The sequence below is a fragment of the Boleophthalmus pectinirostris genome, unplaced genomic scaffold (assembly GCF_026225935.1).
Source record: "Boleophthalmus pectinirostris isolate CB_2022bp ecotype Guang Dong unplaced genomic scaffold, ASM2622593v1 HiC_scaffold_15, whole genome shotgun sequence".
Taxonomy (NCBI): Eukaryota; Metazoa; Chordata; class Actinopteri; order Gobiiformes; family Gobiidae; genus Boleophthalmus; species Boleophthalmus pectinirostris.
In genome coordinates, this window is record NW_026571070.1 from 21,693,064 (window position 1) to 21,711,820 (window position 18,757).

The 18,757-nt window shown below is 37.7% G+C and overlaps 2 protein-coding genes across 2 annotated transcripts; both read left to right on the top strand.

The window, feature by feature from the left end:
* Positions 1-485: 485 nt before the first annotated feature.
* On the top strand, positions 486-7,364 carry ctdspla (CTD (carboxy-terminal domain, RNA polymerase II, polypeptide A) small phosphatase-like a; the record flags this gene model as incomplete). Its single annotated transcript, XM_055150813.1, has 5 exons — positions 486-605; positions 4,740-4,796; positions 5,523-5,615; positions 5,690-5,875; positions 6,558-7,364. Coding segments are annotated over 5 exons (582 nt in total), but the record flags the coding sequence as incomplete, so codon positions are not given.
* Positions 7,365-8,512: 1,148 nt separating this feature from the next.
* On the top strand, positions 8,513-18,683 carry vill (villin-like). The gene is made up of 21 exons (XM_055150854.1): positions 8,513-8,626; positions 10,424-10,456; positions 12,338-12,418; positions 12,499-12,573; positions 12,671-12,870; positions 13,655-13,763; positions 14,018-14,128; positions 14,715-14,920; positions 14,994-15,072; positions 15,158-15,256; positions 15,338-15,491; positions 15,577-15,677; positions 15,751-15,888; positions 15,964-16,122; positions 16,198-16,377; positions 16,499-16,644; positions 17,007-17,151; positions 17,285-17,473; positions 17,597-17,665; positions 18,032-18,271; positions 18,340-18,683. Exons 1-21 carry the CDS (start codon positions 8,588-8,590, stop codon positions 18,451-18,453), a joined length of 2,667 nt encoding a protein of 888 aa, XP_055006829.1. The 5' UTR covers positions 8,513-8,587; the 3' UTR covers positions 18,454-18,683.
* Positions 18,684-18,757: the final 74 nt, after the last annotated feature.

Genomic DNA, 18,757 nt, shown 5'->3' on the forward strand with positions numbered 1-18,757 from the left:
GCCAACTGCAATCAATGGCTCAATTTAAAAATAGTACATAAATTTCTGCGCATATAGCTAAAAATCTGTACTCAAACTGGAGACCATCTAATAATTGCTTTGTTTATTTAAATGAATAGTCAATATTTGTTTGTAGGATTCATTTTATGTCAGCCATATCTTTTAGAGTTAGACTTAGACTAAATGTATTAATCTTCTGTAAGGTCCAAACCAGGCTCCAACACCTTCATTAAGGGAAATTATTTGGACACAGTATCTCACACATTACAATAAATATAACAATAAAGAGCAAAAATATAAATGTAATAATAAATTCAAAATAAGAAGCAAAAATAGCAACAGACTTGTGTCAAATAAGGCATAATTATTTAAATGTATATGTATAAGTAAAAAAAATATATAGAATTGTAGTAATACAAATATATCTCAGTAATAATTTATATTTATTTTGAGTCACACATTTCCTGGTTGTTACTGATACTTGATTTGCTGTGTTCTTGCAGCCTCCAGCCAAGTTCCTGCTCCCTGAGGTCAGTATAGGAGACTATGGGAAGAACTGTGTGGTGATCGACCTGGACGAGACCCTGGTGCACTCCTCCTTTAAGGTATTCACATAAACATGAGCTTACACTGTCTGGCCTTTTTATTACTTGGGATGTGCCATGTTTTGCTAGGCTCTGTGGGGCTAATAGGATTACACAGGGGTAATTCCTGAAGATGCGATTCTTTTGAACTGAATGTGATGACAACATGTAGCAAACAGCTCAACAATGTGTGTCCTTTAGACTACTGTATATCAGGTGAAGCAGGGCAGAAGAGTGCGTGTTGCTATGGAAACTAATGCATACATTTGCTCTTCCCTTTTGACTTTAGTTAATAGCAACAAATGGTTAATTAATTTTGGGTTTATTGGATTTCATTGGGTCAGTGTAGCTTTATATAATAAGGTTAACATAGGGTTTGGTAGCAGTACTTAAAGGTCCTATATTACGTAAAATTGTTATTGTGTTGTTTTCCTCATTACCTGGAGTTGTGTTTCATTCACACATGTCTGAGTAACCCTTAATTATTAGTCTGTCTATATATGCAAAGCTCAAAATGCTCTGTTCTACCTTGCAATGTCATGAAGCAGTAGTTTTTCATGAAGTTACCAGCTATTTTTTACTTTTAGTTTAGTAGAGATTGGCAGTCGCAGGGCTGAAATTATCCAAATGATTCTACTGAAGGTGTATGGAGTTTAAAACCACAGTAGAACACTTCCTGTATCACCACATGACATCACAAGGTGGAACAGATGTCTTTAAGAAGAACTCAGCCTGAATATGCTGGGTTTGTGTGAAACAAACAAACAACTCCAGGTATGTTTGTGATGAGGAAATGACTTTATAACATAAATCAGAAAATAAATATAAAAAATAACATGGGCAGCATATGGTTTATAATAGCAGTAACTTAACTGAGCGATATATTTTCAGGCCTAACTTATTCAACTCACATTTGTCTTTGCAATGTAAAAATCACTGGGTCTTTTCTTAGTTCTCCGTAATGTCCTTTAGTGTAATGAACTCAACAATATAATGAACTCCACTGCCTTCCTCTCCTAGACCTTATTACCTCCAGCCTGGGTGTGTGCACTGTAAACAGGGAAGTCAGAAAACTGCATAAACCAGAATACAGTGGAACAACTGTACTCTCTGTCTAAACCTTATATAAGGCATTTGAACAGTTAACTCCAAGCAGTACAGAAACATTCCTGGTTTGCAATGGGAAGGCATGAGGAATGAAAAATGTACACATGCTGATTGGGACCCACCCATTGCAAGTTCCATGGCAGCAGGACAGGACCACAAATACAAGGGCGCGTCCCATAGACTCTGTAGCCTCAAATGACCGCGGGTGAAATTCCCAGAAATCCTCAGTGCCTATATACCAGGGAAAGTGTTCAGTTCCTCAGACAAAGCAGTCTCAAACTCACCCAACAACTGCATTCCTTCTTTGAAAAACCACATAGCGCATTCTCAGTACTTTCTCAAAATATGTTGCTTTCCATTAATCTGAATCAGGGCTAAAACTGGTCTAAATCAGAATGAAATTTAAATCAAAACCACTATTGAATATATATTTCAGTCTGTTGGTTTTATAGACAGGATGCCCAGAAGCGTAGAAAGGGCAAATGGTCAAACCCAGGAATCATTCACACAACACTGAGAACTAAACCACAATTACGCCAGGATTAAATCAAGACTAAACCAGATCTAATTACCTCTAAATGTTGAGAAGTGAAAGGGAGAAAGTAGGAGAAAAGTCCACACACAGCAGTTTTGCTTCCCCTTTGACCCTGCAGGGCATCCGGTTGAAAAAAATCTAGCTTGTGAAATTTGTAGATCTAAAAATATGTAGTGATTGAACATGGGAAAGTCTGCAAACAACTAAATCAGAGCTGGATCATGTCACACATTGCACAGATGCATGGGCAGAAAATAGCAGTATTACATAACGCATGAGATCCTATGCTCTGTCCTTATGATATGGATGAGAGGATCAGCCCAGAGCCTCAAGGATTAGCTACAGATTGTGTTAAAGTGGCTATAAACAACACTGGATGTATGAATAGCATTGGATATAGAATCTGTGTTGTGACAAGCATTTGATGAAATGTAACGAGAAATCCAATTATATGGGTAAACATTTGAATTAAGTGTTTACTAAGAGTATGGGGTCTATGTGATTGACAGGCGTGTTCATTTGTCAGACTTGTGTTGAAATCTTTAGACAGCTGTACCCATTTCCAAGCTGTAACATGATATATATATATATATATATATATATATATATATATATATATATATATATATATATATATATATATATATATATATATATATATATATATATAATATATTATCAAACAATAGAATTTTTTTCAATTTGAAATGTAGACTTTTTGTTATAATATACATTTAAAAAAAGGATTAGGTGTGTGTGGGATAAGATAAAATAACCCATTAACCCAAGTTAAAGGTGCACTGTGTAACTTTAGGTGATCGTTCCGCTTCGTGCTTGACTCCGTCAGAATAGATATGTTTAGTGCTATAACAGTTCAAGCAAATGAAGAACATCTCCATGGAGGCAAACAAGTGGTGAACATTTCACCCGAAAAATTATATACTGCACCCTTAAGCTTATAATAATTTTAATTTTGATTTAATGATGCAACATTTTGAGTTAATTTGGTCTTATGGAGTGATTAAATGTAGTAGTAAGTATAGATAAAGCAGGAACCAACACGGATATAGCCACCATCTCTATAGCTCCAGTCCTCAGAATAGCATCTTTCTACTGTTTGCGCTTTCTCCTTTTGTAGCTCTCTCTCTCACACACATACACGCAGACACAAATACACACACGGTTTATTTCCCTCACTCCTCCATCTCCATATCTGAGCCCTTTTCTCCAGCCCCGCTCCAAACAGCTGCTGTGTTCTCTGTCTTCAGATGATGGAGTGATTGGCCCTCTTCCATCTGCGGCTCTCCTCCTGCTTGGTGCACAGGGTTGTTTTGTTGAGCCTGTCGTAGATTGTCTAATTTCCACTGCCTTTTAACTGTCTGGGTAATGAGGGCTCTGTGCAGCTGTGGTGTTCAGGTTCTTCTCTGATCATGTGGACAAGGAAAACATACAAAACACAGCGGTAGATTGAACACACAGGCAACATGGAGTATTCCTATAGCAAACACCCCCTCTGCTGGATGATACAGATCTAAACAGTATTGTTGTTTTTTCCTTACACATGAGAATGGATTCTGTCAATAGACTAAATGTAGTTCAAATTATACAAGCATGAAATTATTAAGAAAAATATGTAATTTTTTTTAGTTGCATATTTAGTAATGATGAGTAGTCTTAGTAATTATATTTTTGAGGGATTAGGATTAGGACGCAATTAATTAAGTAGTTACTAAACCTGTTTTTCATGGTCGTTTTTCTGTGTTATAATGTATTCTGCATCAAAAACATACCTGGAATCCTAAGGTGAGACAGAGGATTTAGATTTTTGGAGATGTAGACAGACTAATAATAAAGAGTTACTCAAGCATGTCGAATGAAACAAAACACCACTCCGGATATGTTTTCGAGGAGGTAACAACATTTTTGAATGGCTTAAACCTCACAAGAGTCTATGATGTGTATAGGATGTAGTTAACATGTTGTTGATTTTAAGGTATAGGAAGAAACAGTTTGCTTGGAAAATTGTAGTTTCAAGATTGTTAAAAAAGAGATAAGATAACTTCATATGTTATTGCTATGTCCTTCTCATATGTCCTAGATACATCAGACAAGTTTTATCATCAAATTCTTCCTTAGTTTCTCTGGCACTCGCGTTCCTTCATTTTCCCAATTTATTTCAACATGTCACCTCTACCACCCACCTACCTCTTTCATCCTCTGGCTCTAGGCTGCTCCGCTCATTCCCACTGTCTCCTTATAAATGACAAAAGCCTAACTCAGCCTTCCATGTGTGCCTGCTTCGTCTGTCACTCTGCTTTTGGCGTATCCCTTGAGTTTTACTAGGATTTTATTTAACACTGTGAAGCTAGAATTGGGGCATTGGGAACTACAGCACTCATAGAGGATTCCAGTCTGCCCCAGGCTTTTTAATAGTACTTACATTTGGCTGTTGTATGTCACCTGAACTGCACTGTAAAAATAAATCTGTATTTTCTCCATTTTGTCCTCCACAGCCCATCAGCAACGCAGACTTCATTGTCCCTGTGGAGATTGATGGCACTGTTCATCAGGTATTAAAAGGACTATAGTACAATCGAAACTTTTATTGTATATTGTGGTTAAGGCTTTGAAATGAAAAAATGCCTTTCAAGGAAATTTTCCACAGAGCTCAGAAGATTTGTGTAGCTGTAACCGGGTTCAAGTAATCCAGGATAGGCTGTGTGTGTATATGGGCCTGTTCTTGATTACTTGCACTTGGTGTCAGTGACTTGTCAACAAATTAAGTAATAGCATTATATAACATTATGTTTTGTGACGCTACAGTAAATAAAGCATTGTAAAGCCTTTTAGCCTGATTCAATTATGTCTGATGGACTGAAGCGTGAGACCTAATTACTCTGTAACTCAGTGCACATTATTGTTATATAAGTGACTAAATTTATACTTTGCAATAGATTTTCTGTGGGCAAGAAAGAAAAGGTCTGAATAGAATACAAGTGGCATCATGAACTTTTTGAAATGTATGTTTTTCTGTTGGCTTGAATGGGGGACATCTATCTGCTAAATAGGTCAGGCCCCGATAATCTGTATGTAATTATAATGTTCATAATACCTGTATAATTCCTCATTCACCCAGGTAACGTCCATAACAAAAAAAGGCATTCAAAACCTTATCACTAACATCTTTGTCTAGTTGACAGAATTCTACCTTCTGCTATTATGCACATTCATAAAATTATGTTTTTACTTAACCTTTAAATTAACTTATTGGAGATGTTGCTGTTCTTGTCCTTCAGGTGTATGTTCTGAAGAGACCTCACGTGGATGAGTTTCTGCAGAAAATGGGAGAGCTGTTTGAATGTGTACTCTTCACCGCTAGTTTAGCCAAGGTTTGTGTCCCTTTCTCTCTCCTGCTTGACCTCTTGTGTACTGCATTAGACTGAAACCGTGTGCCCTGTTTTAGTATGCTGATCCTGTGGCTGACCTGCTGGACCAATGGGGCGTGTTTCGGGCCCGCCTCTTCAGGGAATCCTGTGTTTTCCACCGAGGAAACTACGTCAAAGACCTCAGTCGTCTGGGCCGAGAGCTCAGCAAAGTCATCATTGTAGACAACTCACCTGCCTCGTACATATTCCACCCGGAGAACGCTGTAAGTCCAGAACACATTCAAAATATGCATAATGCCCTGAATACAAGGATGCTATACAAATAAAAATATGATGATAGAGAGAAATCCTATGCTCAAAAAATTAATAGTTTTGATAAAAGAAATGTCAAGAGTACATATACTGTGCATTAAGAGAAAATATTTCTTGTCATTGCTGCAACTTTGGTAACATGCTCGCCTCACAGTGGTAAGGTAGTACCAGTTCTGTAGAGAGCTGTTGTGTTAATAATAGTAAGTAATAGCAAAACTAAAATAATATAATATTGTCTGTTGTAGTAGAAACAAACAGTAGTTGTAGTAGTAGATCATAGAAGTAATATTGTCTTTAATAATTGTTTGATTGTGTTTTATAAACCTAGTAGTACTTTTACTGCACTACATTTTATATGCATCCCTGTGTACCTCATTTAAAACATGTTATCTGAAAATGACACTAATTACTCTAATACACAGGTAGAATCTAATATTTTCAGACTAAGTTTCATTTTAAATTCATGACGAGGTTTTAGCCTGGGGCCTTGTACATTTTATTAGATTTCTGCCACTCATCTTTTGCCCTTTAATACATTCTGGATGAATTATTCAAATTATAAAACTGAGTGGTGCCATGAATGACATTTTCTGTCTTTATCAAAATAATGAGATTTTATTGTCTATTTTTCAGGTCCCAGTGCAGTCTTGGTTTGATGATATGACGGACACAGAACTGCTGGACCTTATTCCACTTTTCGAGGGTCTAAGTAAAGAAGAAGATGTTTATAGTTCATTACAGAGTCTAAGGAACAGGTAGCAAATGGACAATGAACTTCCATAGGTGGACATTTTGAATTTCCAAGTGTACAGGACTTCCATTGCAAATAAGATTATATTACTTATTGTATGTAAAGTATGTTTATAAGTACTTTTCTAACACAGGAAGTTTTACAATACTAGTACCCAAGATTATTTTAGTTACCAAAAATAATCTGTCTCACATCTCTTTGTTTTGCTTTTGTCAGAGTTTTTTTGTGTTGAGCAGTGCTATGCAGGCTGGTGTTTCCTGTCCAATCTTTAGGTTCAAATGACTGTGATTTTTCATTTTACAGAAAAAAAGTGCCTTCATTACTGAGCTGATTTGAATGGGGTGCACATTTTGTATGCTGTAATCTACAAAAAAGATATATTCTCGTCAATCTACTCAAAATGGACAATACAAAACTGAAATATGTCTTTTTAATATTAGTGAATTAACTAAAAGGTTTACGATTCAATGTGGTTTGTGACTGGCTAAGTTATTGTAAATTCTTAAAGATGTTTAAAAATGAAATGATTAAATGTGATGAAATTATTGTTCAACAAAAATGTTAAGAGGAAAGTATATTTACTAGTTTAGGTCATATGATATTCTATTTATTGGGGTAAAGGGTGTAAAAGGATGCTGTCAAAGTTGTACTGTACAACATGATTAAAGTTGCAATTTTGCACACTGTCACGTTTCGCTGAGTTATAGATGGTGTTGTGGCGATTTTGTGAGTTTTTATTTTTCAGAATGACGTTAATTTATTTCCTTGATGTGGAAGGATAACTCAGGGAGAATAAAATCAATACAGAAGGAAACAATGTGAATCTTGACAAGTGATCTGTCTGTAGGATTTCCCATGCATTCTCTTCTGTGTTTAACTACACAGCCCTGTGCTATGTCATTGACCACATTCAAGGCCTAGAGTTTGTCCAAGCAACTATGGGCGTTGGGTGGGGTCCATGTGCACCTAGAAATTGTTGGGAGTAGAGTTGATTTATTTGGATAACTCACTGGCTGCTTGTCAGTCCTAGGTTACGTTAGGTTAGGTTAATTTATTTGCTATTTGTAGTTAAAGACATTGGAAAAAGAAGTGCAAAAAGCTCAAAGTGCACCATGAGACAATAAAAGAACCATATAAAAAAAATATATATAGACAATCATTACAGATGAGATATGACACTGAAATAAAAAAAAAAGATACAAAGATTAATTAGCTAAGGTGCTACATCAAAGTTCAAAGTGCATTATTCAAGCTTATAACACCCTGTGGGAAGATGCTGTTATTGTGGTGAGAAGTCTTACATTTAATTAATGGAGCAAGAAGAAGAAGCTGGAACATGTCTCTGCCAGAATATCCAGAGGGGTCATGTATGATCTGAATAGGCTTAAAAGTCTACATTTGTAAAAAGCCTCTAGGACACACAGGTCACAGGTCACAGTTCACAGTCTGCAAACATAAAGATAATTATTGGTAAGATAATTAGATATTTTACCACCCTAACGATCTATTTCACCATAAACAAATAAACTAATGTAACAGGTAAATGTTATCTTGCCCTACCTATGTTAAAGTGTAATACATGTTGGTCAGTATATTCCTGTTGAGAGTTGTTCATTAATAATATCAAGTGTCAGTGTTGGTAATATAAGATTAAACTCTGGACTGAGTCAAGATAAAGCTGTATTAATATAATATGATTGTAATATGGTTAATATGCAACCACCAGCACCTCTGTGTCTCATGAACTTTTAGCTTCCGCTGACGTCGCACAAGTGGATTAGGCATTGTATGGAGCTTATTCTTACAACCTGAGAATTCCTGCCTTTTCACTCCCAGTCTTTCAGTCAACCACTATGAGACCAGAGGAAGTAAACATTGTGTGTTTGAAACTGTGAATGTTGAAATCTTCAGGATGGCGTTCAGGAAAGAAAGTGCAAAACCATGGAAAAAGGTAAGACTTTCTGCAACCCCTTCCTGTCTTATGTAACTTGAGCAGATTATGCAGTTACAAGGTGGACTAGGAGACTTGTGTGTAATCTCTCTTAATGGGATGGGAAGAGCAAACACTGTGTTAGGTGAAGAATGCATTGCCTTCTTTCTTGTTATCAACAAGTTAAAGGTGCACCTCATAACTTTTCTGACACATGACTGTCTCCATGGAGATGCATTGTTTTTCCTTAAAAGTTCCAAACTATGGCATTAAGCTATCATGCATTTTTTTTCAATTACAGGTGCTAAAACCTCCAGTAAAAACATGCATTCTTGCTGTGAGCAGGTTTCTGCAGTCAAAGCAATAAAGTTTCCACCTGATTACAGAAAAATTACACAGTGTGCCTTTAAGTGGAAAGTACTATTACCTACTTTAGCTACTATTACTTCTCTTAGTTCTAGATGTAAATATAGAGGTGGTATATGGCCAATAGTAGTAATACTAGTCTTGGGACTGTAAAAGTACTATAAGATATACGTTTACTATATAGTATTTAAGAAAATGTGATGGTAAAATGTTTCTCACTCCATCTCGTTTACACTGTACCACAAACTAGTGTAAACTCAGACTGCTAGTGGGGGGCGTTCAAAGGCCTTCTCTGTAAACCCTCAGAAATGTCAAGTGTTCCTTCACCAGTCACACTGTGTGAGTAGGATTTACCCAGGGAAAGCCGACTGAGATCACTCCAACAGTAAATTAAGTGTGCAATTATTAGGCACGTGGGTATTTTGACGACATCATGATTTTTATGCATAATCTCCCATTCCAAGCTGTACAAACATAAGTTCTTTTTTTTTTTTTTTTAATATTGTATTTTTTATTTAATATTGTATTTAAGCATACCAGGTGATTTGTCTAACAAGGGAGGGTGTGGCCTAAGGAGCTCAACACCCTATGTGTGCAGAATTCAGCTTCTTTTTCTCAGGCAAAATAGGCCAAAAAAGAGATTTAACTGACTCTAAAAAGTCAAAAATTGTAAAAAGTTTGTCAGAGGGATGCAGCACTCTTGAAACCGCCAAGATATCGGGGTGTGATGACAGAACCATCAAACGTTTTGTTGCAAATAGTCAACAGTGTTGCAAGAAACATGTTGAAGAAAAAAGCGCAAATTTACTGCGAGAGATTTGAGAAGAATCAAAAATGAAGCTACCAGGGACTCATGATCCTCCAGCGCTAGGGGTTCAGCGCTCAGAGACATGGCCAAGGTGAGGAAGGCTGAAACCTGACCACCACTGAAAAAAGAAACATACCGTAGTACTCCAGAGGTCCTGAGCTAATCCCCAAGCGCCTGTTGTAATAACTGTCAAGTGCCACATGTGACGCTCAGAGCAGAGTCAGGCGTAAAACAACAATGCAATTACGTTAGTCTTGAAAACAGTGTTTTTTGATCCTCAGCACTCCTGAGTCCTGAGAGACGCATACTCATGTCTCTCTCATGACAAAATTAGGCCTACTGTTCTACTCTCACCCGTAATAAAAATATAAACATATGTCAGTTTCTAAATACGATTTCAATGTGTGGACCCTATATATTTTCTATATAGCCCATAAGTTTGTGATGTATAGACTGAGGGAATTGTAAAGAAGACGACAGGAAATTGCAGGTGTGTTTGCGCGTGGGTGTGGAGGCAAACAAGCCCCGCCCACTGTGGCGCTTTTCAATGGGCTCTGCATCCAGGAAGAGAACAGCAATATAACTGTACCTGCCCAGTTATTACGACTATCTGCATCCCACTAATCCAGCTCCATCATCTGCAGGGCACCCGACCTTCTTCTGGAAAAGGACATCAGGTAAGAGTTCATTCTTTTTCACCATTTAGACTTTGTTCTAATTGTATTGCATTGGTATAATTTATATAGCCTACTGTTCTGTACTGGCTGTACTATTAATAAAGGTTTAATAGAGTTAATGATTGGTCTACACATTTATTGCGTTTTATTTTATTGCGTGTGATAGCCGTGTTTGATATTATAATCTCATTGTCCCCGCTAATTGAATGGACAACAGGGTTAAATGATGCGTAACCAGTTTGTCCTGTCGCTTAAATGGACTTTTGTGTCTCCTCTTTTCACTCCTTATTTGCTCGGCTTTTATTGTGGAGAGGTTCAGATTGCAAAATATTTTTTTTTCCCTTTTCACTTTTATTCAAGAACCAGACAGTGAAACTTCTGACATCATCGCGTGAATCAGCACTGTATTCTCTTGTAATACAAATGGTCACTACAATAAGAAAAAAATATTAATATCAGTGCAGTGTGCAGTTAATGTTTCTTTATGTTGTTCAGTGTCAAAATGTAAACAAATTCACATCCTTACTTTACTTTTTAAATGCAGCAGTTGTGTCAATTGGTTTATGACTGGTTTATATGCTAGTACTAGACTAAATATGGTTTTATGGCATGAAGACTTTTATAAGTATTCTATAAGCCAAATATTTGATTAGATCATTGGGTGTGGCCGCCCTCGCATCAATGTCAAAAGTCAATAACTACTCAAATCACAAATACAGTATAATACACACTTATTTACGCAATATTTCTTCATTCATTCTAATGTTTTGTTGTAGGCATATATTGATTACTACTTGCCACTTGTAACATAAAATTCAAAGAACTCTATGACCAGCCCTGTCATAATATGTTGACTTTGAGTGTGTCATTTTGATGTGATTCAATAAATGCCAAAATTCTTGAAAGAGGTTAATAGTAAAGATGTGCCAAGCCTGTTCCTTCCCTCATTTATAACATAGCTTTATTGTTTTATTGTTTCACTTCTGTACCTCCATCCAGGGGCCAATTGGGTGCACCTGGATCATTTGCATTTTATACTGAGGTTGCCATATCTCCCACAGCTTCCACACTGTGTTACACTTTAGGCCTGCGGTGGGCGAGTCTGGCTGTATTTGCTTATCACTGCTGTTGTTCCCCCGTACAGAGAGATACAGAGAGACATTTGATTGCAGAACTTGTATGTTGCCATGGCGCCAAGCTGATCCCCATTTGGGAATTAGAGATGTTGCACTGTCACACATCCAGTGCATTCATAAAAGGGCTCACTTGTCATTTTTGGAGCCATCTGTTTTCCCTGAATGGAGAGAAAAAAAACTTGTAAACATGCAACAAGAGGCAGGATGCAGCATCACTTTTGGTTTTGAAGAGTCTTTGAGGAGAGCGTGATGAGCGGGTGTAGTGGATGTGTTCAGTAACAGTTGATGATAGGATAAATATCTACTTGATAATCACATAATTTGGACCAATGGCTTTGATTACTAGTTGTACGACTTGCCCCAAGCCTGGATAAATAGAAAGGGCTAAGTGTAGTTGATATAACCCGATGAAAATGAACAAATAAATCAACACTTAGACACACAAAAAAATGTGTTTACGTCTATTATTTTATGCAGTGTTTCCCATTGATTTTGTTCAGACTATGGTAGCACAAATCATTTTTATTTTAATAATTTTATCTTTTAATGTTTGTGGAGTATAAATTTTACTGCCTATATTTAATCTTTTAAGCAGTTAGTCCAGTGTACTCTCTTTTATAAATTTATGATAATACAATGAGCAACAAGGTCAGTTCAAGGTTTCATAATACACAACACCCTAAATGTTTTCTTTGTTAACATTGTGACTCATTTTCTTGTTATTAAGATAGATATTGTTTTTCAGTTGACCCCAACGATGAGTGATACTAAAGACCTCTTTCGAAATGTCAGCCAGAAGCCTGGTCTCCAGATATGGACAATTAATGTGAGTCAAACAAAAACAACAATAACATATGAAATACTGCAAAATCTATGTTTTATTGAAATATGCCGTTTATGGCTCAGAACATGGAGATGGTCCCTGTTCCTGCTCAAGCCTATGGTAACTTCTTCGAGGGAGACTGTTACATTGTTTTAAATGTGAGTGCAATTACCACTGATTTCCCCAGAGGCTGCACACTCTATAATGAAGGGGTTTCAATGTGCGCATGCCCGACGTTTACATGTTCCCACACAGATACCCAAGGGCCAGGGCTCCAGCCAGTCCGCAGACGTGCATTACTGGATAGGGAACTCCTCCTCTCAGGATGAGCAGGGTGCAGCGGCCATCTACGTGACCCAGCTGGACGAGCACCTGGGGGGCAGTCCAGTCCAGCACAGGGAGGTCCAGGGATACGAGTCACCCCGATTCAAGAGCTATTTCAAAAATGGGCTCATGTGAGTTCTGTTTTCTATAGAAATATAACTGACATGTTTTAGGAAAAGTGATCCAGCATATACTATTGCTGTGTTATATTTATAACAATAGCATGGCCCTAGGATGAAAGTAGAATGGTAGCTGGGAAAACCACAGATAAATATTTTTTGCAGCTGTATTCCCATATTATTACCAAGAAACTACTGGTGTGGTATCCTGATAGTTTAAGGTGCTTAAACTTTTTGAAACCAGGAACCCCTTAACAGTCAGAAAATTAATCCAAAAAGGACCCCCTGTCATCCCCCACCATGTATATATAATTTATTTGTATAGCAATATCCGCTAAAAACGTTAAATGTTTCAATTGTATATCATAATAAAGTTTTTTTGTTTTTTTTAATTGAGTGGACCCCCAACACATGGGCCAGATACCAGTTTGTAAATGATTGTTTTACAGTCTTCATTTGGATTAGGATCTGTCATATTACCATGTCATGCACATATCCATCCTATTGGCATTAGACTGTTCTACTTGTATTCTAGCACTGAGGGGCCAGCATTTGATCTATGTTTTACACACACAAAAAATACATTTGCTGTTATTTAATGAAAGACATATTATAATTACATTTTGAGCATCATTATGTTCAACATTTTTATATTTTTCTTACTCTGGTTATCTGAGGTCAACATGAATCACTCTTACTTCCTGTTGTGTTCATCCCACTCCATGTCTAACCAAGCCATACTCATTTTATTACAATTGAACTTTGCCTCTGCTCACTGCTCCCTTTCTCTCTGCAGATATAAAAAGGGGGGCGTGGCTTCTGGCTTTAACCACGTTGAGACAAACTCGTATGATGTCCAGCGCTTGCTTCATGTCAAAGGGAAGAAACATGTCACTGCATCAGAGGTAGTCTTGATAACACACAAGTATTCAAATGGGATTAACACTGTTCCTCATTACCTCCCACTGGTGCGATCACAAGCTTCACACAGCCACACTGCGAGGGGTTCTGGCACTCCCACCAAATTATGGTTCTCTTATTGCCATAGCTGTCAAGGGATGTGTCAACAGAGTGATGTTGTTATTGCTTTCCCAACACAGCGTTTGTTTCTGTCAGGAATATAATGCTTTTATGACAGCGTGTTTAACCTTGTGTCCAGGTGGAGATGTCATGGAACAGCTTTAACAAAGGAGACATATTCCTGTTGGACATGGGCAAAGTCATAGTGCAGTGGAACGGTCCCAAGAGCAATAGACAAGAGAAGCTCAAGGTAACTGGTGGCTAAAATGTTGTGGCACTCTAAAATACATGAGTTATTTTGCAATAATAGTATTTTTTTCACTCCATACACAATACTCCATCCAAAGAATAGTCATTTACCATATTAAAAGAAGTCTTATGAACCATGCCTTATATAAATTACCATAAAACCCCCTACAATTGGTTTCTTTTTCTAATTAAAGACATGATCTTTATATATTACATAAACTGTAAACTGGTATAGATGTTTTGTACATTTAATGTTTATTCTTCCCAGTCCCAAGCTTGGAAAAATGACGTTAGGGCATCTGGTGTAAAATATATGCTTAATTTACAGTTCATAGCTGCTACAGTTAATTAACAGTGGGTTTCCTCTGGGCACTCTGATTTCCCCCATCATTTTAAAAACAATGAGTAAAATCTTCCAGCTAAGTTAGTACTGACCAAGCCTAAGCAAGATCTGGAGATGGTTCCCCTGCCCCTGACAGGTTTCCCCAGTGGTATTACAGAATGGGTCAAATGAAAAAAAAAAATTGTTTAATATTTATATTTAGTGCTGATGATGTATAAATGTACTGATTGCTGTTGTGTTGCAGGCTGTCTTGTTGGCACAGGACATCCGGGACAGGGAGCGGGGGGGCCGGGCTGAGATTGGGGTGGTGGAGGGGGCAGACGAGGGGAGCTCTCCTGAACTGATGAAGATCATGATTTCTGTACTGGGACAAAGAAAAGGAGCCCTGAAGGATGCTATACCTGATGACCAGCCAGACCATGCACAGAAGAGCTTTGTACGACTCTACCAGTAAGTAGTGTGCAGTTGTTCTTTTTACATGCAGCTAATAGTTAACTGATATTTTTTAACCACTTTGTCTTAGTGTTTTTGAAGAAAGTGGGAATCTGGTGATTAGAGAGGTAGCCACTCAGCCTCTCACTCAAGACCTACTTCTGTCCTCTGTAAGCAGCAATATATACAATGCTCTAACCTTTATAGCTCTACACTGCTTAGTTGTTTTTTTCTCACATATTCCTTTGTTCACAGGACTGCTACATTGCAGACCAGAATGGCTCCTGTGTGATGTTGTGGAAAGGCAAACAAGCCTCAGCTGTTGAGCGACGGGAGTCTTTGAACAGAGCAACGGTAACTGCTTTTATATATAGCTTAGACTATACTGTACACTGTATACTGTATTTAAGTTAACTAAAGTTGTTTCTTTTTTAGGGTTATATAAAAACCAAAAAATACCCACCAAGCACCGCTCTGGAGGTGATGAGTGAGGGAGGGGAAACTGCTATGTTCAAGCACCTTTTTAAATACTGGAAAGACAAAGGGCAAACTCAGGGCCTGGGTACCACACACACAATTGGCAAAATTGGTATGTTTTACTTTTATATTTACTTTTATATAGACTTTGGAGATGTAAAAATAGAGTTGGATTAGCATATCATTTGTCTTTTCAGCCAAAGTGGAGCAAGTGAAGTTTGATGTCATGGAGCTACATGCGCGTCCTGATCTAGCAGCACAGCAACGCATGGTTGATGACGCTTCAGGGGAAGTGAAGGTAAAATAAAATACATGTTGTATTAACGTTGTGATTCCTAAATAAGTTGCTATAATATTTGTATTTATTGCAGATATGGAGAATTGAGGACTTAGAGCTGGCTGAGGTTGATCCAAGCACATATGGACAGTTCTATGGAGGAGACTGCTATTTGGTGCTCTACACATATATGAGAGCCAACCGACCACAGTACATCCTCTACATGTGGCAGGTAAAAAGTCAAAGATTCAGCAATCCCTTAATTAGTAATTAATCATAAATTAGCATACTTATGTTTGTCTTTTAGGGTCGGCATGCTACCAAAGATGAGATCACAGCAAGTGCCTATCAAGCTGTTAACATTGATAACAAATACAACGGTGCCCCAGTGCAGGTCAGAGTGACCATGGGGAAAGAACCTCGGCATTTCTTGGCAGTTTTTAAAGGCAAACTCATCATTTTTGAGGTATAAAACTAAAGACAATCTCTACATTTTAATATACTATATGTTGACCCATGTAATACATTGTTTATCTGTCAGGGTGGCACAGGTCGGTCAAGTGTGAAAAACGCTGAAACTGGGCCTAGGCTCTTTCAGGTCAAAGGAACAAGTGAATTCAACACCAAAGCCACTGAAGTCAAAGCAAGAGCATCATCCCTGAACTCCAATGATGTTTTCTTGTTAAAGACAGAGAGAGCGTGCTACCTGTGGTACGGAAAGGTATGGTTAACATCATTGCGAGCACCCTTTCCTCATTTCAATACTGTGACTTGTGACCCCTGGTGGCTGCATTTAGTCATTAAAAAATATTATACTTCATGCCCTTTCCTTTATGTTTTAGGGTTGCAATGGTGATGAGCGTGAGATGGGCAAAGCAGTAGCTGCTGTGCTGTCAAGACAAGACAAGCGGGTGGCAATGGAAGGGCAGGAGCCAGCTGAATTTTGGGTTGCACTGGGAGGGAAAACTCCATATGCAAGTGACAAGAGGTAGATGGACTAACAATTGGAATATGTAGCTGCAACTACTACTCCAAATGTTCCTTAACTTATCAAATCTGTGTCAAAAAAGTTTAATGGATCCTCCTCAAAAGTCTCTCATGACACCAACTACTGGAAACAGCAGATGCCACTGAATTCAGAGCAAACATAGATATAAACATAGATTTGGGCTTTTTTGACTTGAACCTCCAAATTGACTTAGTTTGCACAAAAGTTCCCAAAATATAACTAGGAACAGTAGATAATGCTATTCGTGTGGATTTAGTGATTAGATTCACTTTAAGTTCATGATCTTGTAATAGAAAAACAAGCAAAAACAAATGTAATAAAATTTTGAATGATCTTTGCAGTCTGCAGACACAGGAACCCCGATACAGCCCTAGACTTTTTGAATGCTCCAATCAGACGGGACGCTTTGTGATGACAGAGGTGGTTGACTTTGCTCAGTGCGACCTGGATGAAGAGGATGTCATGTTGCTTGACACATGGGAGGAGGTGAGTACAACAAATAATCTCAAAATGTATTGTATTATATGTCTAGTTCCAATAGATATGTCAATAGATAGATACTTTATTTACCCCAAAGGTAATTAATTTATTAATTTGTTTTTTTGTCAAACTTTTGCAGATTTTCCTTTGGATCGGGAACTTAGCCAATGAGTATGAAACCAAAGAGGCCTGGAACAGCGCTCGGGAATACCTAAAGACCCATCCTGCAGGTCGTGACCTGGACACCCCAATATGCTGCGTCAAACAGGGAAATGAGCCGCTTACGTTCACTGGATGGTTCAACGCATGGGACCCTCAAATGTGGAGTGTGAGTGGAATGTGTTCTATAATGTCCACAATGTTTGATTTTTCTGTCTAAGCAAGTCACTAACAATACAAATCAGTGCATTTTACTAAAGTAAAATCCTAGCTGACTTGATCCTCTCAACAGGGAGGAAGTACCTATGAGCAGATGAAAAATAAGTTGGGTCGTGAAACTTCAGTATCCCAGATTGCTTTAGTAAGTAATTGCATAATATTAAAAATTACTTACTTTTCTTTTACTAACTGAACTGTGATTTACTCACACTCTACTCACACTCTATAAATATGTATGTGTGTGTGTGTGTATATATATATATATTTTTTTTTTTTACTGAGTCATACAAAAAATGTACTTGAATTATGAAAGAAAAAAACACTCTTACTTGAACTGACTAACAATTTTGCTTAAAATCTATATAGTATAGTATACATATATATATATAACAGTTCAAATGTGATGTTATTTCAGTTCATTTTAATTTAGACATTATTCTTAACAATGTATGCTTTATTACTGTATTGAGCAAACATTTATTTTTCACACATTTCATTGTACTTGTAGGACTTGAACACCACTAACTTAAATAAGGGTTCTAGTGATGGTGGGTACAGGGCTCCGGGCGGCCCTGTCACCTCCACTCCAGCTTACAGAGTGCCTAGCAGCCCTGGGTCCCATAGGTCCAGTACCAGCTCCTCATCCATTACATCCAGTGCCAGCGGAGAGTTCACTGTAGACCCCCAGCTACTTATCAACAAGTCTGCTGATGAGCTGCCCCCAGGAGTGGACCCCAGCCTGCGAGAGGTAGGCAGGGATGCACTTACACGGGACGGGCACTAGAGGGCATGTGTTCATCTTCTATGTTATTACAGGAGTACCTTTCTGATGCGGATTTTGAGAGTGTGCTTGGGACAACACGTGCTGACTTCCAACGGCTGCCAAAATGGAGACAAAATGACATGAAGAAAAAGGCGGGACTTTTCTAAGAAATATTACAATAATATTACAGGTTATATCACATGTCACAGTAACGTTGTCAAAGCGGTTCTACTGTAATACCAAGAAGTAACCCAGTATTTATAATTTCTCATGGAACACAATGAAGTTGATTGAAATGTGTTCTAACTTCTAATACTGTTTATAATTATAAAGTGCCTAACTACTGTATCTATTCTTAATATTTTCATTGAAATCAAAGTACTTCGCACATGTGGACTGCATTATATTTTATTTGACTTGTTTATTATACAGTGATTGCTTTCTGCCTGGTATTTCATTATAAATTATTAT